This window comes from Zonotrichia albicollis, chromosome 1 (genome assembly GCF_047830755.1).
Source record: "Zonotrichia albicollis isolate bZonAlb1 chromosome 1, bZonAlb1.hap1, whole genome shotgun sequence".
Classification (NCBI taxonomy): Eukaryota; Metazoa; Chordata; class Aves; order Passeriformes; family Passerellidae; genus Zonotrichia; species Zonotrichia albicollis.
In genome coordinates this window covers 137,160,670-137,185,220 of record NC_133819.1, presented here as the reverse complement: position 1 = coordinate 137,185,220, position 24,551 = coordinate 137,160,670, and the positions used below count along the sequence as shown (strand labels likewise).

Below are 24,551 nucleotides of genomic sequence, written 5' to 3'. Positions count from 1 at the left end.
CTAGTGAAATGTTATGGGAAGCTTGGCTTAATCATTCAGAAAAGAAAGCATACTTTGGGTTTGATGTCTCCTGTGTGAAGATAATTAACCAAATACTTCAAGAAACACTGGCAAATCATGTACATGTTGGTTTAATATGTACTTCAGAAATTATAAGGCCTGCAGGTATTTTTAAAGAAAACAACATTAAAATTAATGCATGGCAAATGCTCATTTCTCAGATGATTTTCATCAACAGATTTCATTTTGTTTAATGTACATCTTCAGAGACAACCACAGAGGTGAGTAAAAGTGACTTCTACATCAACCTTAGGGAAAGAGGAAGGATATGGCAACATGAGGAAAGAAATCAACCTTCCACATATTATTGACAGTGACATGGATGTTAGATGAACAGCCTGCCACTATTTTTCCACCATCTACTCAGAAAAAGGACAGTGATAACCAATAATCACCAGTATGCTTTGCCAAAATCTCATCAGTCACTGGGTATATTGGAGCTTGTTTATGCTTCACTCATTAAACATTGCCCTAGAAAGAAAATTACCAGTTTTATTCCCAGTTTTTTTCTGAGCACACACTGATAGACTAGTACTCAAACATGTCCTAAGATGGCATTAATCTTCAGACACTGCTGTGAGGGAAGGAAAGAAGCTGTATCATAATTTTCATTTCTGCATGGGAGCTGTGGAACAGAAGGAAGAAGGTTGGAAGTTCCCACTGGTGTGGCATGTGTCTTTTAAGGTGTGGCTGCTGATTTTTCTACATACTTATCTGTTGCATATTTTGTGTTAGGAGCTTCTCTTCAATCAGATATGAAGATGCCATAAACAAATTACTTTTGTACCAAAATGTATTTTTTTTTAAAGATGCAGAGAAAAATGGGCAGAAAGAAAACTAACTGAAAAGAAGCTCAGCATGAACCCTAACGGTTGTGTAAGTGCCCAAACTCATAACTGCAAAGTTTTTACTTTCTGTCAGTAAAGTGGCAGAACCAGTTTTCTCCTGCAGGTCAAAGCTCAGCAGTGCAGTGAACAAAACTCATGCTTTTACAGGGGCCAACTTGAAAGACACAGTGGTTCACACCAGTCTTGAACAGCAGGATTTCCACTCAAATACAAATTAAATTCATCTGAAAATTAGTTTATATAATATGCCATCATGTAAGAATCCTATGGATAAAACAGGCATGTGCAGAGACTGTTCTTGTAATTGTTTCAATGACCTAAAGTGAGTTTCCTTCACCACAAAGAAGCTCTGCAGCATGGTCAGTGACAGAATCTACAGCCCCAGAGCAGCCTCTAACCATAAGAAAATTCTTCAATTTTCTCCAAATCCCTGCAGTACTCTCCAACTACTTTCATCTTACAGACTGTGAAAAACGCCAATCACTTGTTTTTCAAAGTTTTTAAAGTTTAACAGTAATTAAATAGTTAAAAAATAGTAACACAATTAGAGCAATAACAATTTGGACAAATTGAATTAAGACAATATGAGACAAAAGACAAAGAGTTACGGATGTCTGGGTACCTTTTTCTGGGCATCATGAGCCTGAAAAAGGACCCCTGCTAACAAAGGATTAACCCTTAAGAACAATAGCCTGTTGCATATTCATACACTTCATACATGATGCATAAATTCCATTCAAACACAGGATTTTGTCTGGTCATTGTCAACTTCTTCCTTCTAATCCTAACAGCACCTTCAAGGCGGGAAGAAGTTAGTTTCTTCTGATAAGAAAGCAATAAATTCTTTTCCCTGAAAGATTTAGGTGTCCTGTGGCTGCTATTTGGTGCGAGTGCCTCATTCCTTTCTTTAGAAACAACCCCACTAGCATAGTTCTTATTTTAACACTTTTTATAACCTAAAACTATATTTAACACAGTACTTAAGAGAATTAATACAGCATTTCTTTCTAACACAACACATATAACATTCATTTTAATATTTGTGAAAAGCCAATCATATAATACATGCATTTTTCACACAGACTACAAAAACTGTCGTTCTACAAGATGCACATCTCTACTTACTAAAACTTGCATACATTTTAAATTGCATTTATTGATTTCATAAATTGTATGTATTTAGGTATGCATTTACCATGCATGATTAAAATTCATAATTAAAATATTAATAATCTAGTATTCATCATTGCGAAATTCAGCATAGCATATGTTTTACATGGTTAAAATAAGTAATTTCTTTTTTATTTTCTGAGTCTCCTTCTCTGTGAATGCACACATATTATGTGATTTCCAGCAATCTTCCAACTCTGTTATTCTGCCATGTACAGCTGGATTTGGATCACTATCTTAGAACAAATCAATGTGACACTCAATGGAATCCTAAAGTAGAGATGCAACTTTTTTCACTGATCATCCTAGCGTATGATTTCTAGTACAAGAAAAGCATTCACAGAATCTCCCAAACAGCATCTTAATAAGGATTTTTTTAATTCCTGACAAAGCTGCCTAATCTCAGAAAACCTCACTGACATTATCCTTTGGTGGCTGGGCACGGGACCAGGCTCCCCAGGCAGGTGGCCACAGTTCCAGGCCTGAGAGTTGCTCTCAGGCACACGGTGTGACTCCTGGCGATGGCCGCCGATGACCCCTGTGCGTTTCTTCCATCTCAGGATGTTCTGTGATTCTGTGACACTCTTAAGCGCTTAAAAACACCAATGCCCCCTCCGTGTCCCTTCGAGAAGAAAACAAAGCAGTCCGGTCTCTAAACCCGACCCCTTCCTGGGCCCATGGCAGGAAGCGGCAGGAGAGTGGCAGGAGAGCAGCAGGGAGCGCAGTGGGAGCACGGAGCTCGTCCTCCGCTGCCCCGCGGGATCCGGCAGCGCCGCCTCCCCGCGGCCGCGCCTGCCCGCGGCGGGAGCGGACGCGGCGGCGGCGGGGCTGTGAGGCGGAGCCGTGAGGCGTTTTGTCCCGGCCTAAGGCGGGCAGCGCTGCCGTGGGAGACGAGGGAGCATCGAAGCGAGATGCAGTCAGCGCGGGGGCCCGGCGGCATGGCAGGGATCCCCGGCGAGCTCAGCCTCATGGATAAGGGCGTTAAGAGGTGAGCGCGGAGGGGCCGGGAGAGGGGAGGCCGCGGCGCAGGGCCGAGCTGCCGGCTGACGGTGGGATCCTCTCTCCGCAGCCTGAGGGATGTGTCCCTGAGCTCGGACCTGCACACGCTCAACGCCCACTGTAACCTCATCGCCAGGATCCAAGGGCTCGACCACCTCCGCAATCTGCAGCACTTGGATCTGTCATCAAACCAGATCCGCCGCATCGAGGGGCTCGGTTCCCTGGCTAAGCTGCGCACCCTGAGCTTGTCCTGCAACCTGCTAACCAAAGTGGAGGGTCTGCAGTGTTCATTTCTGTCCATTTAGCAAGTTACGAAGGTTTTTCTAAGAGTTGCATTAAGGTTTACTTCTGGAATGTTTGCTTACAATTAAGGTTATACCGAGTTAGTATGCTAGCCATTTTATAAAGTGAATTTTAAGATGAGTATGTGTAGTCTTCGTAAGCCTTATCATAGCAAAATGCCTTTACTTAGAATTAAAACCTGTTTTTTGTGTACTATGATTATAGATTAATGTCATAACTTGTAGTTACGATCTTTAAAGGTTCACTTTGCAAGTCTTGAATTTGATGAAAACAGTGCATTTTTCTGAAAATCTTCCTGTTTCTATTTTTCCCCTCATTTTTTTTAGGATTGGAAAAACTCTTTAATTTAACTATGCTGAACTTGTCATATAATCGCATACATGATCTCTCTGGTAAGTGATGTTGCCATGTGCTGTGCAATACAAAGCATTTGTCTCACTTTAATTTTGAAACACTTGACCAAGTGTATTTTGAGAAGTTTCTAGTACTTCAAGTGCCAGTTCACTGAATAATACTATACAGGTGGCAATTGCTGCTCTTCTCAGCTTTAAAGTTTTTAACACCAAAGATTGCTCTGAACTGGAATTTATTCTTCTGTGTTTGGTGAGGCCAAGCTTGTTCAGAAAGTAGTAAACATTTCAGACTTAGTTCCAAAATATTCATATCTTTCAATTTTATAGAACGAAAATGCAACTTTCCATATGATATGGAAGTTTTCTTATATATCTCTGTTGAAATGGTGAGTTGTTCTTAGGATTTCATTCTACAAAATCAAGAGAACTTGTAATGGAAAATCAAAAGAACATTGGTAACAATTTTGTTATTGACCTTGTGTTATAAAATGAAACTTGAAGGAAAAGGTTTATTTTTACATGCTTTTTAACAGTCAGAGATAAATCTGTTTCTTTAAAGTTAGCTCACATAAGTAGTTTAAGTGTTGTACTCTGTGGTAGAGTAGCATAGGTTATTAACATGTGGAGAAGGAATATGGAGCAAGCGTAGTTCTCTCATTTCTAGTTATGATATATTATTTACTGAATATTTTTCAACACAATCCTGTTTGTTTTAAACCTCATAGTCTAGGACTGTAGTAGAAAACATGACTTTGTGGTTGTTTGGGGTTTTTTTTCCTGAAATTTCCAGGATTTCGTTCCCTTCATGGAACCAGACATAAGATTAGCCACATTGACCTTCACAGCAACTGTGTAAGCAATATTAATCACTTACTGCAGTGCACAAAGGGGCTGCGCTGTTTGACAAACCTCACGCTGGAAAGAAATGGAAAAGCCAATCCAGTTTGTCACATAGCAGGTATGGATCTGATCTTATGTAGATAATTTGTGCTCATTAGCTCAGTGATTTCCTTTAAGCTGTGAGGTGTTTTCTGAAGCTTGCAAATTCATTCATAAACTGGCCAGCCTGCAGAAATCTAAATTCTGTCAAAATGAATTCATTTTCCATTTTAAAAAATCCTTTTTTTCCTGACAGCATATTCTCAAAATTGTAAATTGTGTGCTTTAATAAGGCTCAACATTTTCACCTGTGAGCCCAGAGGAGGGCCACCAGCATGATTAGCAGGATGGAGCACCTCTCCTGTGAGGAGAGGCTGAGAGAATTGGGATTGTTCAGCCTGGTGAAGAGAAGGTTTCAGGGTGACCAATTGTGTCTTTGCAGTACCTGAGAGGAGTCTAAAAGAAGGAAGGAGAGAGACTCTTTCCAAGGGCATGTAGAGACAGGACAAGGAGGAATGGCTTCAAACTGGAGTACGTTTAGATTAGTATTAGGGAAAAATTCTTTACTGCGAAGGGTAGTGAGGCACTGGAGCAGGTTGCCCAGAGTGGCTGTGGATACCCCATCCCTGGAAGTGTTCAAGGACAGGTTGGATGGGGCTCTGAGCCGCGTGGTCTCGTGAAAGAACAATAGTATTAATATTATAAGCTGGAAAGGTGGAGAACTCAAAGAATGTATGTAGAGATACTGAACTTTTAGGCAGAGGGCAGACACAGGAAATAGGTAGTCTGCTAGAGACTGCAAGAGAAAGAGAAGTACCAGTTAGCTTTTCCTTCTTTTCCCCCTGCTTTGGTTAGCAGTGACAGACTCTGGATACTCTGCAGAAATTAGCATTGTCATCCAATTAGGTGTCAGGTGTTTCACTAGGCAGCTTTGAGGCAAGTTAGAGAATGCATGTGGATGCATCACTTTCAGTTGCATTTGAGCTTCTGCTTTAGGGGTAGGTTTTTCAGGCCATTAAAATGTCTAAGTTCAAACAAGTTAAATTGTAGCATTTTATATTGGTGTAGGTTTTTTTATTTTCTTTGTGTGTAAGAGAGGAAAGTCTCTTACAGGAAGGTGGAAGTGGAGGATTGATAGTTTTGCAAGAGTTCAAATGTAATTTGAAAGAGTGGGACGGTAGGAATTACAGCCATACAAAATAGCAATCATATGAGCATACAACTGATACAGGTGTAATGTATGTACAGTTAAAAAGAAACACCAGGTGTTACTGAGGATACGCAAATAAGGTTTTAAGTAATGTTTTTAAATGCACTCATCATGTTTTACAAATACATTGAGACACTACAGAAACAGTAACAGGACTGTTAAAGGTATCCGATTAACTTAGAAAATGCCACTAGTTTTCTTCTGCAAGTGTTTACGTACCTCTTCATATCTATGTCTTCGGTGGCACTTTCAAAACTGTAGTGTTCAGCAGCCCAAATTCTAATCAATTAAAAGTGCTAACTTTGGTGCTTTACAGTTTCATAACACTTTACTTCATTCACTGACAAAGGATGAAGTTGTTTAAGCCCTTTCAGAACTTGTTTCTCTATTACATTCATCTACCCTTCCCTTGGTACAACTGTTTGGGTGCAGTAGACTGATGTTGAAAGGTTGTCTGTGCAATTGCAGTGTGCTGATGGTGGCTGGGAAATCCCTGTGTAGATCATGACTAGGCAGGCAGCTTCCCAGTTGATTTAATTTGTAATGTTGTCTGTTGAAAGCCCTGGGAGGGGAAAGGTGAGACAATTGTAGATAACGCACCACTTTTTTATTACCTTAAAAATGCAATGAATCATTTAAGATGATGAGGTACCTAAAATACACCAGGTGTCTTCTTGGAAGGTTGATTTCAATTTAAATGTGGTCTTTTTCTCAAGGTTATAGAGAAACTGTTCTTCAGTCATTGCCCCAGCTAACAGTTCTGGATGGAAGAAATACTTCTGGTGAACCAGTGGACCTGGCAGAAGAAAACCGTTCGGATTTGCAGTGTTTACAAGACATTTTGGGCTCTTTGGTTTCATCTGGGTGCCCTTCCACCCGAGATCAGGTGCCATAGTTTGTGTGTACTAGCTTTAAAATTGACACATTCTATTTTTATATTGCATGCAACATATTAATGCTACAAGAGTTGTCTTATCTTCTGGTAGAGCAATGTTCCCTTACTGCTGGCAACACCACACATTGACCAGGCGCTGGCTCAGTTTCGGCAGCGTTCAAGGGTACCAGTTCAAGGTGCCACCAGCTCTTCCACAGAGCTTCTCTCATCTTCTGAACCTGAGAAGACCCAGCTTGATAAAATACACAGTGAAATGAGGATTAAAAAAATAGAAGATCAGATTTTACAGATACTGCAAAAGGTGATATTTTTTTTATTTCTGTGATTGCACAGCAAGTTTTGTTTGTAAGATAAGGTGTGCCTTTCTGGTAATGAAAAATTTGCTGAACCAGACTAGAGCATTTCTACTGGTATTATGGGCTGACTGTGCTAATGTGTTCTTAATCATTGTGAGAAGCTGGGAATAAAATAAAAACTAGTCTTTAAAACTGAAGATTGCATTTTGTATCATGAATCCTAAATCATTCCATACAGTATAAAAACCATAGCGTATGGGACTAGCAGAGCTATCCGATCATGTTGTATTAGAAAATTATTTTTATGTTGCTTTTTTTTTTAAATCCTGAAACCATCCATGTACTAGCTGAACCAGAGTAAAACATGAAGTGCACCAAAGTGCCTGGATTATACAGTTGGTAAAAATTAATTTCACCAATAGGTCAACTTGGTCTGATATGCTTCTCATGTATTAGTTTCTGTTGTTAACATAGACAACATAAGTTTGTCAGGTTTGTTTGGTACTGGTGTTTGCAAGGCTTTTTTGGTTTTAAGTGCTGTGTTGGTTTCACATTTTTCCCCAACTGCCTAAGGACCTTACCAAACTTCAGGTATTTCAAATGGCAACAACTATATGTTCTCAAGCATCCTGGGTTTACTTCAGCTTTAAAACAATAAAATATTTCAGCAAGGAGGGAAGGGATTGTAAAGGTAAAGAACTGGAAGCAATTGTTTAGTTTTTGTCAAAATTATTTTGTATGAACTTTTTTAAAAATTGCACCTGAATAAGTGTTAGCCAATCAAAAATTGTAAAATTTGTACCTAAAACTTTGATCTCTTCTTAGGTATCTGATAGTTCAAGACAGGAAGCTGCTCCAAGTGCTCTCAAAGCTAAGAGAGACACAGATCCAACTTCTGAGAGTGACAATGAAAGTGGAAAAGAGAACAACAGAAAGGTCAAAGGAAGCAAGATCCCCACTTACCGTAAAACTGCCTTATCTAAAAAAGGTCATGCAAGTCATCTAAAGAAAAAAAATACTGGCAGGTATCTCAGTGTTTACTATATAAAGCCAAAATTAATGAAACTGAATATTGTCAACATGAACACTGAAAATTGAAACATTTCACTGAAAGTGGTAGGTTGAGTAAATCAAGTCAATTAATAGTACCCTGAAAATGAGTAGCTACTGAGGCTTCATTCAGTTGTTTCTCCACATGAGCTGTTTCTTTCTAGAGGTGAGAAGGAAATTGAACTGAAGATTCCTAAACACTTTTGAAATCCTAACAGCTTATGCTTCTGTCTTTATTTTAAATTGTGGTGGCAAAAGAATTTTCCACAGATGGAACTGAGTAATTAAAAGATTCATGATGTCAGAACAGTAGTCAAGAATATATATTTTTGATGAAGCTGAGGATGCCATAGTGATTAGTTTGATTTGTACAGTAAATATCAGAAGTGATGAGTAGAAGACAATACAAATTGGAATATATTTGTTCAGTCAGCCACTGCAGCTCTACAGCTACTCTACTCTTCTAAAGCTATTTTGTGACTATGTGGTCATGAGATGGTTTTAGGCAGCATCTGCTAGTTCTAAGTATCTTTTTAGAGCTGAATATTTGAATTTAGCTGTTTCTGTGGTCTGATTGCAAATTATTTTCTAAATGGTTTTGAACTCTTTAGTATTTAACTGCTGCACTAAACTGTAATTTTTTTTTCATTTAAAAGTGTCTGAATCCACTGTTACTCTTTCAGCTCTACATATAGGGAAGAGAAGAAAAGTTCCTCAAAGTGTTCATGCTCCAGTGAGAATGACTCTCATTTTAAAGTAGTGGGAAGAAAAGCTGAAATACTAACTGGAAGACAGAGCAATATGGAAAAAGTAGAAGAATGTAATTCAAATCACATAGAGGAATCAACATACCGAGTAGGTTTTGCATCATTTCCAGTTAAATATATCTTCATCTGAAGCCAAACATGTCTCCTGGTCAAACTAAAACCGTAGGTTACGAAAATAATTGCATGTAGATATTATCAAAAGTAGTGGAGTTCTTGTGGTGCCAGCTTGGGAGATGTGTTTTATTTCACTTTTATGGGAGTTTTTGGCCTGGTCACTTGCACTTTCTTCTGTCATCCATGAATTCCAGAAAGACAAAAAAAGTCTTTTTCTACAATTATAAATATTGTTTATAATTTTTGGCTATGTTTGAATGTTTCCTATTAAGTTGATGCTTATCACATTCTTGCTAAGGCACTGATTCAAGAACTGGATCAAGAGAAAGAAAAGAGGTGGAAAGCAGAGCAAGCAGAGAAGAAATTATTAGAGCATGTCAGTGAGCTACAGAAGCATGCAAAAGAAGAAAAGAATATTCAGAGTATGGCTTTATTCACTAGAGACAGGTAGGGAAATAATGCTATAGTCTAAGAGTTGGTTATGGTGGGTTTTTTTAGTTTCCAATAATTCATTTTGTAGGCTTAAGAAACAAGGACAGCTTTAAACAATATACTGGAAAATAAGGCATCAAGTAGTGCTAAAACTTCTCTGAGTATTACCTAGTGAAATTCTCTTCTGCAGCTTTCTTCCCGTTCTTGTCACAGAACAGTATCAGTATGCCACTTTCCTGTGTTTCTAGCCATTACTTTCCAAACAACCTGTATCATAACTATACCTTCAGTTCAAGCTCTAGTAGCTGTCCCATATCATACTTCTGCCTTCTATATCCCAGTCTCCCTTTCCACATACATCTAGAGCATTCTTTGCTTTTTTCTGCACATTAGAACAAAAATGTTTCTGGCAGGCCTAGAGTTAGCCCATAGGCAATGTATTGTGCAGGGCAGGCCTAGCACATCGTCAGAGAGGAAGATGTCATCATCCTTGTGTGTTCTGAGTGGCAGCCTTTCTTTTCCAAAGATCTCCTTTTTCTTGGAGATGCCTGCTCCATTTTGCTTTTTCTTCACTGTATTGTATTTATCAAAGCCTCATTTTCTTTTAGGAAGAACTAAATCTTGTGCTTCCTGAGTTACCATCCATAACTGACTGTGAATATTTCCCTTTTTTCCCTTTTTGTTTTAGGTTCACTTCCTACCTTAATTTTATACCTATCTACATTTATACCATCTTCTCTAAGAGGCTTATTATGTTCCTGTAAAGAAATGTAACACTGGAATGTCATTTCCTAAAAGATACATCTATGAGGTTGTCTCCCTCTCAGGTTTTTGAAAAGGAATCTCCATATAATAATGCTACACATGACTCTGTTAATAGTATATATCTCTAAACAGTTTTATATGACAGTGATATAAATAGTAAAACACAGTAAAATACAAGATGTGTAGCTACAACAGCTACGAATGCCTTTTTCTCAATGTATTTGGCATGAAACTTACAAGTAAAACATTTATAATACAACTTCACTGCGTTTATTCTCAGGTTAAAGGAATTGATATTGAAAGAGAGAGATGCCAAAGCAAGACTGCAAGAAGATGTCCAACAGTTGAAAGGTGAAACTGAAAGGCTTACTAATGAGCTAAATCAGGCAAGAAATAAAGAAGCAGAATATCAGAAGGCCATGCAAGCTTTAGAAGAAACACTATCCAAGATGGAGACACAGAGGTTGCAGCAGCGAGCAGCAGAGGTAAATATTTTTCATGAGTGAATTATGCAGTGGCAACAGGGTGGCTACCATAGTCCTGAATACAAAGAAGTACTAGATTTTACCAACATTGAGTCTGAGTTTTCCAAAATAAAACCTGGGGCTTTTTTTTCTGCATAGTAGTAGTTAGTAACAGGTATCCATTTTAACTGTCAGTTGATGTATTTTATAAATACAAATTTTAAATATAAATTTTATGGTGGCCTTAAGATAAAGGAGAGCAAGTTCTATGTACTTAACACTAAGAGCTGATATTTTCTGAAAACAGAGTGATAAAGACAAGTTTTTAAAGTTGCTAAAATCAACAGACATCTTACTACTGGGATGGAAATATGGTGGTTCTGTTTGTTTCACTGGCCTAAAGAATTAGATGTTTTTAATTGCAACCAGAGCAAAACAGTAATTGCTGAGAACATGAAAGATTCTGGTTAGTTTGTGTGATGTTTTGTGTTTGTTTGTTTGGGATTTTATTTGTTTTATTTTTACAGCTGGAGAAGATAATGATGCTTTTGTAGTCAGAGGCTCTTTGTTAAGTATACAAATATATAAGATCAAGATGCTGGACCAGATGCTGCCACTATTTCTTTGTGAGAAATTAATTGTTGAATTTTCAGTACCCTCCAATATATACTCCTTTTGTTTGTTTATATTCCTATGTTAGTCCATTCCTATGTCACTTAATTTAGAGAAAATGAATCTTAACACATCCATCCTGAAAAGTCTTTGAACTGATAGTGTGGTGCTCTAGGAAGTGTTGTTGTTTAGGTTCCCCGGAAGGAATGAAAATCAGGGTGTCCTGACAAGCCCATCCAAGCAAGCACCCTCTACTTTAGGCTCCTGGCTGGGGACTTGAGTGGCTCTTCCATTTCTACCTTAGCTGTAGATACCCTGGAGCTATAATGGAATCTAGAGGTGACCTTAAGTTTAGATCAGGGGTCTGCCTGTCAGTTTAAAATGTACTAAATTTAGTGTGTATGTGATTTTTTCTATCCCATAAGAATGAAAACACCTCATTGATGTATGAGGCTTTTATTTTTCTTTTGATGAGTTTGTAGAAATAAGTAATCTCTTTTGGTGGTAGTAACATTGTTTTTATTAAGGGAAGATCTTTTTTTCCTGTCCTTAAGATCCTGTAGCAAATACTCCTTAATAATTATGTTTCAAAGAATAAATCATGATACTCTCAAAACTAAATCCTCTTTTTGAATGTTCAGATTTAATATACCTTTGGCCTATTCTATCAATTCCAAGATTAAGAAATTCTAGAATATTCCAGAGAGCTTTCTCATTGTATATCCCAGCAATTACTTTCAGAGGTAAATTATGGTTACTCCATGTAGCCACCACTATTTAAGGCCTTCAGTCAGCATTACTAGATGACTTCTTGAAGAGATTCAAGATGAGTAAGTTTACTATGCATCTAAATGTGTACCCTATTCCCTTGCACTTTGTCGACATTTTTGTCAAAATGTGTTCTTGCTTGTCATATTTAAGTGCCTCAGTTTAGGAGAGAATTCCTTCACTTCTTCCACAAAACAAAGGAATACAGTGTGATGTGTCTAAAAATTACTCATTAAATTGTTAATGAAAAGGCTTAATATGTAGAATATAAAAACTTAGCCTTCTGAATTGTCCTGATTTTGAATTACCATTTAATGAGTAATCAAAACCTTTTTTATAACTTTTTTTCTTCATGTTGAATCAGAAAAGAGTTTCGTATTTAAAGGGCTTAAGTCTATAAAATGGAATTACTCATAAAAGCTTGCATCGAATGGAAAAGTGGAATATGCCATCTGCTGTTTGTACCAATTCTACATTTTTTGTAAAATCATTAGAAAGCAGCTCTGTTCAGCAGCTCTAAACTGTACAAATCAGAAAGATGGAGATTTTTGACAAAAGTGGAGTGTTAAAATGAAGTTCATGTTGAATACATCTAAAAATGTTTTGGTTGAAACTAATACAAGTACTACAATAAAAGAGTTTCCAATTGCAGAAATTGTTCTGCCAATGCCCTTCTTCTTCCACTTCTGCAGGACACCTCGAAGTTCTTTATAAATTAAGTAAATGCCATTGGTTCTTTATCAAGGTTGCTGTTTGAGTTGTAGGAAGTTAAGACTTTATTTTAAACATCTTATCTTAGATTTCTTCAAGTGTTACAATATATTAAGAAAAACCAAAACAAAATCAAACAAAAACACCCAAACAAAAACTCTTAGAAGGCACCTGTTCCTTTGTGTTCTAGTAAAAAACATGACAATTAGATTACAGTTTTAAGAAGATCTTGCTCTTGTCTTTATGACATAGATGAAACAGTTGCAAGAAGCAGAGCTCAAAGCATCAGCAAATGAAAGAGAAGTACAGATACTTCGAATATCTGTCCGACAACAGAAGGAGAAGGTAAAACAACTCCATGAGCTTCTTGTATTAAGAGAGCAAGAGCAAAGGTATGGGGTCATTATTTTCTTTTCACAAGTTAGTAGAGATGTTTGTGTTGCCAGCATGGCTTTTTGAATGTGTTCTAAAGTATGGATGCGTTTCTGTTCGGGTTTGGTTTGTTTTGGGTTTTTTGATTACTGGGAGAGATGGTCATTGTGAAAACATTGTAGATGTCTTCCTACACATTTTCTTGCTCATTTAGGAATATCTTGTAGATTCCTGACTCATGAGTTCATGTAGGCAACTTCCAGCCTTTCATGTGAAAGGTTTTTCTCTTACAATATGGCCAAATTCATTATTTTAAATACTTGATCTGTAATCCAGGAATAATCAGATAAAAATAAAGTCATATTTGAATTACTGACTGAAGAGCTGCATATGCTACAATAACACAAAGTATTCTGCAGCCTCTGCAGAACCTTGCTTGTTGGGTGGCATGTGAGTTACTTGCCTGGCTGTTTTCCTCTTTGAAAATTTCCCTTTTTTGGAGAATACTTGAGGCTAAGTTCTGTGGTGTTCAGCTAATACAATCAGATATGTCTAAAAACTATATCAAGAATACCATGAGATATAGTATTATATAAGGGAGGTTATTAATAAAATAAGCTAGTTAAATTTGCTAAATTGTACAGGGGAAAATGTACTGTCACCACGAAAATGGCAGGTTTAGATAGGAAGAATCTTACAGCTTTATTTTGAGAACTTTTTAAATAATTACCTCATAAAACTCCAAAAGATAAAATGTGAAGGACAGTGGATTTTTTTCTTTTGCTTTAAAGTAGATGAGCAGAGTAGCATTGAAGTACAGGGTACATTTTTTTCAACATTGTCCTTTTAGGTCGCTGTTGCTGCTGCTTTGCAGGTTTTGGGTCTGAGTGAATAGCAGCAGTTGTTGGGTGAAGGTGAAAGGAATGACTGCAGAATAGGGTGTCTGGCTGTACAGGGCTTTTCCCTGATTCCAATGTCACTTCCAGATGTTTGTTAACAGCAAAGCATACAAGTGCTAAATCACAGCAAAAGCACAATTGAATAATTTCTACAAATGTTTGAATTAAAAAGTAAGGATATTCCTTTGGGTGTTTTTAACAGTATCAACAGAATTTTCCTCATGCTAGGGCCATTGTCAGAGAATACTGAAGGCTGTCTGTGAGATGACAGCCTTTATTATGTATTTATTTATTATGTAATTCATTATCCTTGTTTAGTAAGACCAAGGAAATTAATTAAAACAGCATTGTGAGATCCTGCAGTTCATATCTCAAGTGTATGCTTGGTAATTTCAGGAAAGAACTTGGAACCCGAGTTGCTTTGAATGGACCTGAATTTCAAGATGCTTTGTCAAAAGAAATGGCTAAAGAGGAGCAGAGGCATGAACAGTGTGTTAGAGAATTGCAGGAGAAAATTAACATGTCAAACCAGAAGTACAGAGAGTTAGAAGATGAATTTCGTTTAGCTTTAACTCTGGAAACAAAAAGGTTTAAAGAGGTAAGACTAAGAGAACATTTTATCTCACACTAGGTGGGGTTGTAGTTCTCTTAAATGTGTTGGGTTTGGGTGGATATTCTGGGTGTGGTTTTTGGTGTTTTGTTGGGTTGGTTGTTTATTCCTGTGATCTTTGCTCCAAGGATTCATGCAAGAATACTGGTAGAAAGATTTGAAATATCAGTGATTAGAACAATGACAGCAAATGCCAAGTCAGCATTCAAAAACCCCAACATTTTTGTTCATATGAAGAACTTAATCACTTAATCAAAAGAAATTTTAAGAATCCCTTCTGTCTGATGTTACTAATTTCTTTTAGAATATGTTGACCTTCAATTAGAATATATTCAATTACAGTAAAACCTCTTTATTGGTTTGTGTTTTGATAAGGTTATCATTAAATATATATATACAAGTGTATTTAGTAATATAGTTCCTTATTGTGTAAATTTTCAAAATTGAATTTTGGATATATATTTTGAAACTCAAATTCAAAACTTGCTTGCAAAATTCCTCAAGGAGTTTATTTCTGTGGCTAGTATTTACATTTTTTTCATATGTTAAATAAAATATTAAATTCTTCACCTTAAACTTGGTTTTCTTTGATTTAAATAAATGGGAAATTGGGAAAAGACAGGGGTTTTACCCTTCAAAACTTTCTGTTGCAAGAAAGAAAAGTCTTGAATTAACTTTGTCCTTCTTTTGTGATTTTAATTTCAGTTTTAACAATGAGATTAAATCAAGGCATTGTTTTTAGCTCCCAAGTATGGTTTTTCTGCTCTGCTTCCCATCCACCCATAATTTTTTTTTCTGTGTGTTGGGGTTTTTTTTGGTTGTTTGTTTGGAGGTTTTTGTTATGTTTTGTTGGGTTTGGGGTCTTTTTACAGCTACGCAGCTGGGCAGAACCAGTTTTTCAAGTTGTAGGTTCACAAATAAACCAGCAGAAAACTGGTTCCAGACTATCACTAATTTCCTATAGAGTTAATGAATTTCTGTGTCTTCACTTGAAATTCGAGTGTCAGTTATGTTTATATATGCACCTTTTTTTTCCAAATAGTAGCATTTTTCAAGTCTTGTCTTCTAAAATTTTAGGTAAAACAGGAGTTTGAAAAAGCTTCTGCTGATTTAGTTGAACACAAACAAGCCCTGTTTGAGTTGGAACAAAGAGAAAAAGACATGGCAAGTCTGATCCAAGACCTGACAAATTTAGTGGAAGAACAGAAAGCAAAAATTGCAGAATTAACAAAATCAAATGAAGAAGCTACAGCAAACCTAAAGGTATTTGTTTCAAAACATTTCAATTACCCAGATTATTTTTTGTGATGTTTCATCTATAAAAGTTAATGATTAACTAAAAGGCACAGGTTTCCTATTGCACTTAAATGCAGTAGTGCACACCAGCCTTTATTCTTGCATCATGCACTTCTGTTTCTCACAAACACTGCTCCCCATATAGAACAATGTCAACTCACTCATGTTTTGGAAAGTGAACTCCTTGCCCTTTGAGCAGTTGAAGTTTTTACATATCAGTTGGGCTACATTAATAGCCCTGACCCCTTATAAATTCAAAGAAATGGAACATGCTTCTGCACTGGTCACTTATATGAAGTAAAACTGTAATTGAACAAATAATGCAATGTAGTTACTAGCAGCTTAGTATCTCCTAGTTGTATAATATTAGTATTATTTGTTATCTACTGCATGTCAGATTTTAATCTTAAATCCTGTGAGCACAGTTTTGTGATAACATATTCTAGCACTATTATCTGTAAATAATGTTTTTAAATTTAAAGGACATAACTTTTGAATGGTTGTGTGATCCAGTCCAGCTTTGTGCTAAAATTTGTGTGGAATACAACCCCTACACACCTGTTTCTAATCTCCCCTCTACATGTTGTTGCTAGGGTGCCCCAACATTTTGTTGTTGTACAGAATATGATTCTGCCAGTCAGTGATGCTTTTAAGAATAAAATTGAAAAATACCTATATTAAATAGCTGTAATCTGTAAAACAAAATGTGGCTGGGATAATTGAAGATACATATTTATCTTTGGAAATGAAAGTATGTCGCAGCTTCTGTCTTCTTCTGATTCAGTTTTTAATATCTTTACTTTACTTTGCTTTTCCTGACTTATGCATTTATAATTCTAAACTGCTTTTTATTATGACATTAATACTTTAGAGTGGGTATTTAGAGGTCAGCTTTACAGTTTTCTGGGACTGAAGGATGTCTGTTTGAAGAAAACATTTGTGTTTCACTACTGGAATGAGGTGCAGATAGAGCCCTGAATGCAAGCAGAATATTTCTCAGTTAACTTAATTTGGTGTATATAAGGATTACTTTCCTAATCCCTTAGTATTGATTTGAAATTTTGCGCATTGTTTTAAATGATCTTACTGTCTTTTCCCAATGTTTGTTTGTACAGTGTCGAACTGGAGAACTTGAAAATGTGATTGAGGAGGACAAACAAAAGGCTGTTCAAGTTGAACTTCTAAAAAAGGAAAATGTTAAACTTGTTTCCCAGCTGACAGCCCAGGAATCTGTGATTGATGGATTAAAAATGGAAAGAAAAATATGGGGGCAGGAGTTGGCAGAACAGGGTAAAATAGTGTTTTTTTTTCTTTTGCAGGAGAAAAAAAGGTGTTCAATACCTTATGTTTCAGATAAACACTCCAATAGAGTTTTAATCATGACAAGGTCCTTGGATGCCTTCCTGATCTTACCCAGTTATAAAGATGATGTGCAACAATAAATGTTCTGTGGCACATGGGCTGATACAGGATCTGTAACGGCACTTGTGGGAGTCAGCTGTGACTACAGTTTATCTGTTTCCTGAAAATGTGAAAATGCCATGAAGTTGTACAAAGAACTTTTAAACATGAAACTAGAAAAACAAGGATCTGTAAATAATGTTATGTAATGCTTCTTGTCTAGCAGGGAAATCTAATATGGAAATTTCAGTATATCTCTTAAAACAGTGTTAAATGCTAGAAGAAAAAATGTTTGGGCATTTTTCTCTATTCCTGTGATTCAGCACCACCTTGTGGTCTTTAGGGGTCTGTAAGAATTATTGTCAACTATTTTTAGAGAAGTTTTCATAAAGGATAAAACACAGACCTTCAGTTCTACATTTCCTCTTAAGTGTTACCTACCTACAGAGTAAATCCCTACATTGTTTCCAGTGGGAAAAACAGTCAAACCTTTGGTTTGTAAGGTTCTTACCTTTGCCTTGCCCAGCCCAATCTCCCAACATTCCACATCTTGAAATCAATATCCTGTTTTGTCCAGGAGCTCATCTTGCACAAGATCGGGGGAGACTGGAGGCAAAAATTGAAGTTTTAACAAATGAGATTGACACATTAAAAAAGCAAAAAGAACAGGACAGTGATACCATAAAAATTAAAAACAAAATAATGGATGATCAGACAGAAACAATTAGGAGACTAAAAGAAGTAAGTAAATCTGACAATTTGTGTGCTTAACTTTCACTGCAAGTCTTAATTTTAGCTACAACAAACCCTTTGATAAAAGCTGGGTCTGCAGTTAGAGTTTTCTGACTCACAAATGACAATCAGGCTGTCAGTGGCAATTCATTTCACTGAGAGCAGAAGAGGGCTTTTTATTAAATAGATGCACAGTGATATTACTTTGAATCTCTCATTGAACCATATTTATGTACAGACTTTCTTCTCTTTGCTTCAGTGTATTCTTGATAATGATTTTGCGAGGGGTGAAGCTAGGATAGCATAATTCTGAGTGTTTAAAAGAAAAGGAAAAATAATTTTTAAAAGTTTGCTTCACATTTATTTTACAACATAAATATTTTTTATTTAGTTAGTTCTTGTAAAATAGTATTTTGGCAGCAGAAGTAATATGTTTTGTCCCAATAATTCCATTTGTCTCATTTCAAGACTTAAAACTTTAGCTTAATAATCAGTTTTATAGCATGTTATGCCAAAGTTAGATGCATTAGTAATTGTTACACAGATTGTGAGCTCAGTAGCTTACATATAAGTTGTTTATTCAACTCTTATGTAGAATAAGAGTTTAAAATAACTTTTTTCTTATCTTGCTTTCAACTTCAGATTTATGTTTTGATGACTTTTTTTAAAATTCAGACTTCTTTCAGATGAAGATGAAGTAACTGACTGTCACTTTACTAAGTGTTTTTTATAGATTCAGAAGACTAAACTTTTATGTTCTTTGCTTTATTCCATCATAGACTAAACACACTCTTAAGGAGTAACAATAAAGTTAAGGAAGTTTGTGTGTTCTAAAATATTTGTCTTCTAAAGGGCTTACAAGAAAAAGATAAACAAATCAAAAAACACCATGAAGAAAATCGGGAAGCTCAGAAATTGCTTCAAATACAGTTGGATGAAAAAGCTGCTGAATGTGAAAACCTAATGAAAAAATTAGAAAGGCAAAATGAAAGAAAAGAGGAATTAAAGCAACTGCTAGAAGAAAAAGAAGTAGAACTTGATGACATTAAGAATGCACACAGGTGATACATAAATATCACAATAATTCTTTGGGATCATTGTATGCAACACTGCTCTGAAGCTATTCTTGCTTGCTATTAAAACCCACAGAAATTAGGAAAAATGGAAGCATGTGAAACTCTTCTGCCTTCCTAACAAGTGGTATTTACATTCATTGTAAGTATGTGCATTTTATTTTCAGTGCACTGAAAAAGAGGTGGCAAGGTAAAGGAGAGCTGTTAAGCCAGCTGGAGATGCAGGTTAAACAAATGAAGGAGAACTTTGATTTCAAAGAGAAGAAGCTGATTGAAGAGAGAAATAAAAGTCTTCAAACTCAAAGGTAAACACTAATAATTTATTTTGTTACTACTCAGTTACTGTAGAGTTGCACTATTAATAACTGTGCAGAAGTGCTTGATTATGGGGTGAAACCTTTTTAACTACCTGGTGAGCCCAGTTACAAACTGGGCCTAGAAGGAATTCTTGCTGTAGAGGTGGAATGGAATCGGCATTCAGTTAGAGCATTTGGCATCTGAACATCATTATTTCCATTTTCTTTGAAAATGACCTCATCCAATTGGCCTTGTCCCATCAATCCAACCTGCCCTGATCCCTTCTGTAGAGCCTTCCTGCCCTCCAGCAGATCAACACTCCTGCCCAAATTGGTGTCTGTTAATCGCTGTTTCAGTCTGTGACAGACTGTTTCTAAATTACCCATCATTCTTTTCCCATACAAATAGCAAGATTAAAAATTTATTTTCTTGTTCCTCTTAATGTCAATTTCTTAAATTAATTAATAGTTAAATATGAGATGATACAGGAACTAGTACTCATAATCTGAAAAATTATTTCATATGCTTCTGGAAGGATGAAGAAGTTTACTAAACTGATGATTTTCACTTTATTCTTTGGCCCCCTTCTCATGTTTTTCTTCCTTCCTCCCAACTATTCTTGAAAAAATACCAGCTAGTTAATAAGACTGCATAAAAATTAAAAAAGAACAGAACCACAACAAATCAACAACAAACAACAATAACAAAAAAGCCAAACAAAACAAACCACCTCAAACAGTCAGTAGTGTTGGGGTTTGAAACTTGCAGAAGATCAATAGTGAAAATGACATTTTTGTTCTAAATAATTCTGGTTTGTTTCAGAATTTTCTTGTAAATTAATTGTATAAAATTGCCTTGCATTTTGTTCCTGCATATTTAAGAATTATCCCTTATAAGCAGAATTTGCTTGCAGTTAAAGAAATGCTTCTTTGTGGTGAAGGAGACACTTCTATTTCTGTGAGACACAGGCTCACAGGCTGTTCACAGGATCACACAGTTCATTCACTTCTTGGGAACCAAAAGCAGAAGGAGATATTTGAAAATACGTGGAGTTCTTGTCCATGTTGACAGTAGCAAGCCCCAATCTTCATATCCTTTGCTGGTGATTAAGTGTCTCTCCTTAGAGAATGCCAGAGTGCATAAAGCTAGAAATTGTACTTGAACAAACAGGACACTTCTGATGCCAGTATGTAATTGTATTCATGCTTATGTTATTAAAACCTTATCAAAGGTAGAACTGGACAGAGCAAAATACTTCAGTTGTTTGCAGGACCGTGATTTTTTTTTTCAATATTTTTTTTAGGATTGCTGTGGAAAAGCTTCATAAAATGGATAATGCCTTCAGAAAGAAACTTGAGTCAGTTTTGGCAGCACATCAGGAAGAACTCTTGCACCTGGAAAATGAAAAGGAAAAACAAATTGAAGCAGCAAATGAAAAAGTAACACTCAATTTATACATTTTTATTGTATTTGCATTTTTATTCTACAGCTGCTACAAGAGTGGTGCTTGGAAGTCTCCTGTTTGAATCTGTCAGGCTGACTGGATGGAAACAGTCCTGGTTTAGTACTCAATCTTTGCACAGCAAGAAAATCTCTAGACTTGTGCCTTTGTAATGTTTTATATTCAAGCAGAGTAAAGCTCCATGCTATGCAGCTATTATGAATCAATAGCTAAACATTTCCTTATCCATACAGGCAAGAGTAGTGTTGACTATGCCAGATAATCCATTTAACTCACCTGTGCCAACCTTAACTGTTAATGTTTCTGTCATCTACTCCATTCTTCCTTAGCATGACAGCTGATGCTTTTTTTCCTTAATAAGTTTTCTGTATTGATACAGTACTTGCTGCCGCCTAGCAGATTAATACATTTTTTTGAAGAAAAACTTCTGCTTCTGAATCCAGTATCAAGAGTAATGCATTGCATATTCAAACATAAGCATGTAACTCTTGTATTGCTTATCAGTGTTAAAAATTGCCAAGATTATATGGGTTTAGGTGTATTAAGAAAAGCAAGAATTCTACTTCATCTCTGTGTGCTCTTTCAGGTCTACTCTGTTGAAGAAGAAATGCGGGAGCTTCTGCAAGAAATGGCAAACAATAAAAAAGCCATGGAAAATAAAATACGACGACTTACAAATGCACTGAATGATATTCAACAAGACTTTGAGGATTATTAATATTTATATTAAAATGTATGTTACTGTTTCATATTCCCCAACAATTACACAAGCAGTTTCATCCACTACAATGCACTTGTCCTTGTTTTCTAGAGAATTAAGTCTTTGTTGTATATTTAATAGTTCAGGGAGCAAACAAGTGTTTTTACATTATTTTCATAATAAATAGTTATTTCTAACCTTGGTTTATTTTTAACTGCTTTCAAAATGGGTCAGAACACGTATAGATGAAAAGTATCATATGAAATTAGGAATTAGCATGTTTAATAAGAGAAAAGAAACTTGGAATGTTCTAAGCCAAAAGCTTGAAGCTTTGCTTCAGTGAGGTAAAGATTCTTGTAACGGGAGAACCAACAATACTGAATCACAGACGGGCTTGTTCTGAAAGGGACCTTAAAGATCATCCAGTTCCAACATCCCTGTCATGGGCATAGATACCTTCCACTGGACCAGATTGCTCAGAGCCCCATCCTTCCTGGCCTTGAATACTTCCAGAGATGGGGCATTCACAGCCTTTTTGGACAACCTGTTCCAGTGCTTCGCCACCTTCACAGTAAGGATTTTTTTTCCTATCAGGTAATCTCAATCTGCTGTCTCTCAGTTTAAAACCATTCTCCCTTGTCCAGTCACAACATGCCCTTGTAAATAGACTCCATCTTTCTTGTACCTGAAAACGTCTTTAATTTGCCACTGCTGAAGAGTGTGCAACTCCTGCACTTTAGAGTGGCTTTTTTGGCAGAGTAGTTTGGTTTTCTCCACAATAGGCTCCCTACCAGGCTTTTGAAATAGAGGAGATAATCTAAGAGCTTCTTAAGGAAGCAAAAGATAAGGGTTTTGTTAATATATTGTTACACTTATTTCATGGTGGAGTTTTTACCATCTCTGCAGTACTCAGGTGTTTACTTCATTTGGTTGTTCCCAGAAGATCCTAAACTGCTACTGAACAACCCCATCCTCAAGCATTTTCATGCTGCTGAAGTGAAGGGAGCCGTGAGCAGTAAAATCACGGGAACACGCTGGTACACCAGGTGGAGCTATTTCCTCTCCCCTTGCACCTCGCTGTAGCTGCAGCAGAGTGCTGTTGCTCCAGTGACCGTAGCAGCCCCTAAGCTGACTTTGCCATCAGTCGTTCAGAACCCAAGCTTCAGCACATTAGCACATTGGCACAGTGCAACTGATGGTGCATTTCGGTGCACAGCAGCCCTTTAAAAGTACTTTATTTAGTGCTAGTAAAAAGCCCTGGCCTTTGGGTAACTGTGTTAGGCCTGCTGGGTTTGTTGTTAATTTGTTAATGAAAGCTTGCTGTGTGAACCAGAGCTTGATACCAGCTGCTTCTTGTTATGAGGTGCAGCTTAAGGGACGACAAAGGCCTTGAAAACATGGCCACAAGTCAAAAGCAGAAGCCGTGGCAGTGAAAACAGCATCCTGGCGATCAGTGACTAGTCTTTAACAAAGCACAACATTGAAATCCGGGAAAAAACTCTGATTTAAAAATGGAAGTAGCAGTAGCAAAGCAAAATTTTAAAAAAGGCAGCCTGACAACAGAATGAGGTGCTTGCAAGAGCCTGGGAAAACACCCCCCACTCTGCTTTGCATGGGGGGAGGTGTGTAGGGCTGGGACTTGGCTAGAGATTGCAGCATCTTAGAAAAGGGTAAACTTCCAAATTTGTGGAAGGGACAGAAAGCAGACACCTGCTTCAGCTCTGACTCCCTGCATGGAGTTTCCATACCTGACCCATGGAAACACCAAGAGACAGCCATCAGCAATAATGGGGTGTCTGCACTGTGGTATTCTCAGGTAAGGTAGAAGAGAGCTGTTAAGGACTGTTTGCTTGGAATCTGTGCCATTGGTTTATAATATGTAAAAATTAAGAAATACTGGTAATGGTTAGCAGAGTGTAAGAACAAATCCTAACTGTGTTTTCTAAAAACAGAAGAATTATTTCTTACTGTTGTGCTCTATATACTCCATCCACAATATGTGAGGGAAATGCTCACCTGGAAAGCTGTTCAATAGTATTTTCATGGTTATCATTGGTGCAGAAATCGTGCACCACTTCAGCGTGCTTTTCTGGCATGTTGATCAAGTGTTTCCTGGGGAACTTCTTTTTCTTTGCTTATTATTTGACCAAGCACTTTGGGTGAAGTAATTGAATACCTGGAATGCACCAGGAAGTTAAAAGAACTTATTCTTGCCCTGATTCAATTTCTTAACATCTCCTCTGAGTTTTAACTCCAAAATTGTTGTTCTTAAACTTTCTGTTTTCATCATAAGAAGACGTTAATAGTTTTAACATGAATTCTTTCTATTCCTTGCTCTTGGCTCAGGAATTTCATATTACAGTACTTGGGAACATGCATGTGTTAGTAGTCCTTGGAACATTTGTTTTCCTTGCAGATTACTCCATCTTTGGCATTGTTTCCCTCTTTATGCTTACATGGGTTCCTTAGAGCTTTTTAATAAGTGTTTAAATGATTTTTACCTTCAAAATGATAAAATAAAGACATGAGGCAGGTGAAAGCTGCACCAAATTTACCTAATCATAAGGATAAATTTCAACCCAGCATAAATGAAAGACAATTTATAAAATAAATAGTAAATAAATTTAATTAAATAAAAATATAACAAAATGTGAATACTGATCTTGTCAGATGCAAAGCTCTCATGCATTAATCATGACAATTTAAAATCAATTCCATTACTAGATTTTGTTTTCATTTTCCAACTAGAGAATGATCTGTTTCTATCAATGTGAGTATGGAATCAAGAAATCCTTGGTTACTTGAGACCAGCAGGACTGTGGTTCCATAACCAGTGTGTTACCGTGCATATGTTGCCCTGAACATGGGATTGCCTGTGCAGCTCATGCGTGCCGTGGCACACCCAGGGTACCGTGCCCCACTGCCGTGTGTGATGGTAGCTGTGGGTCTGGTCTTCTTGTGCATCCCCGAAGTTCTTACACAGTACAGACTTTAAATCTTCTCTGCTTTTATT

At 36.8% G+C, this 24,551-nt stretch overlaps 1 protein-coding gene across 2 annotated transcripts; it reads left to right on the top strand.

The window, feature by feature from the left end:
* The first annotated feature begins 2,740 nt into the window (after positions 1–2,740).
* Positions 2,741–21,735, top strand: LRRCC1 (leucine rich repeat and coiled-coil centrosomal protein 1). 2 transcript variants are annotated; one of them, XM_014275094.3, is made up of 19 exons: positions 2,741–3,066; positions 3,148–3,353; positions 3,707–3,772; positions 4,524–4,691; positions 6,539–6,708; positions 6,809–7,018; positions 7,839–8,038; positions 8,747–8,918; positions 9,243–9,391; positions 10,422–10,626; positions 12,949–13,088; positions 14,364–14,565; positions 15,655–15,840; positions 16,989–17,163; positions 17,852–18,015; positions 18,859–19,067; positions 19,247–19,384; positions 20,680–20,815; positions 21,425–21,735. In XM_014275094.3, the coding sequence occupies exons 1-19, from the start codon at positions 2,756–2,758 to the stop codon at positions 21,554–21,556; spliced, it is 3,339 nt and encodes a 1,112-aa protein (XP_014130569.3). In that variant the 5' UTR covers positions 2,741–2,755; the 3' UTR covers positions 21,557–21,735. The 2 variants fall into 2 exon arrangements, with proteins under 2 accessions (XP_014130569.3, XP_026655282.2); XM_026799481.2 differs by lacking the exon at positions 2,741–3,066 and having other exon boundaries at positions 3,210–3,385.
* Positions 21,736–24,551: the final 2,816 nt, after the last annotated feature.

Excerpts from the sequence above, each read along its gene's own strand:
- LRRCC1 (XM_014275094.3), top strand. The coding sequence starts at position 2,756 with ATGGCAGGAAGCGGCAGGAGAGTGGCAGGAGAGCAGCAGGGAGCGCAG. Across the intron at positions 3,773-4,523 it reads TCGCATACATGATCTCTCTG|GATTTCGTTCCCTTCATGGA; the intron begins GTAAGTGATGTT and ends TGAAATTTCCAG. Across the intron at positions 7,019-7,838 it reads TTTTACAGATACTGCAAAAG|GTATCTGATAGTTCAAGACA; the intron begins GTGATATTTTTT and ends ATCTCTTCTTAG.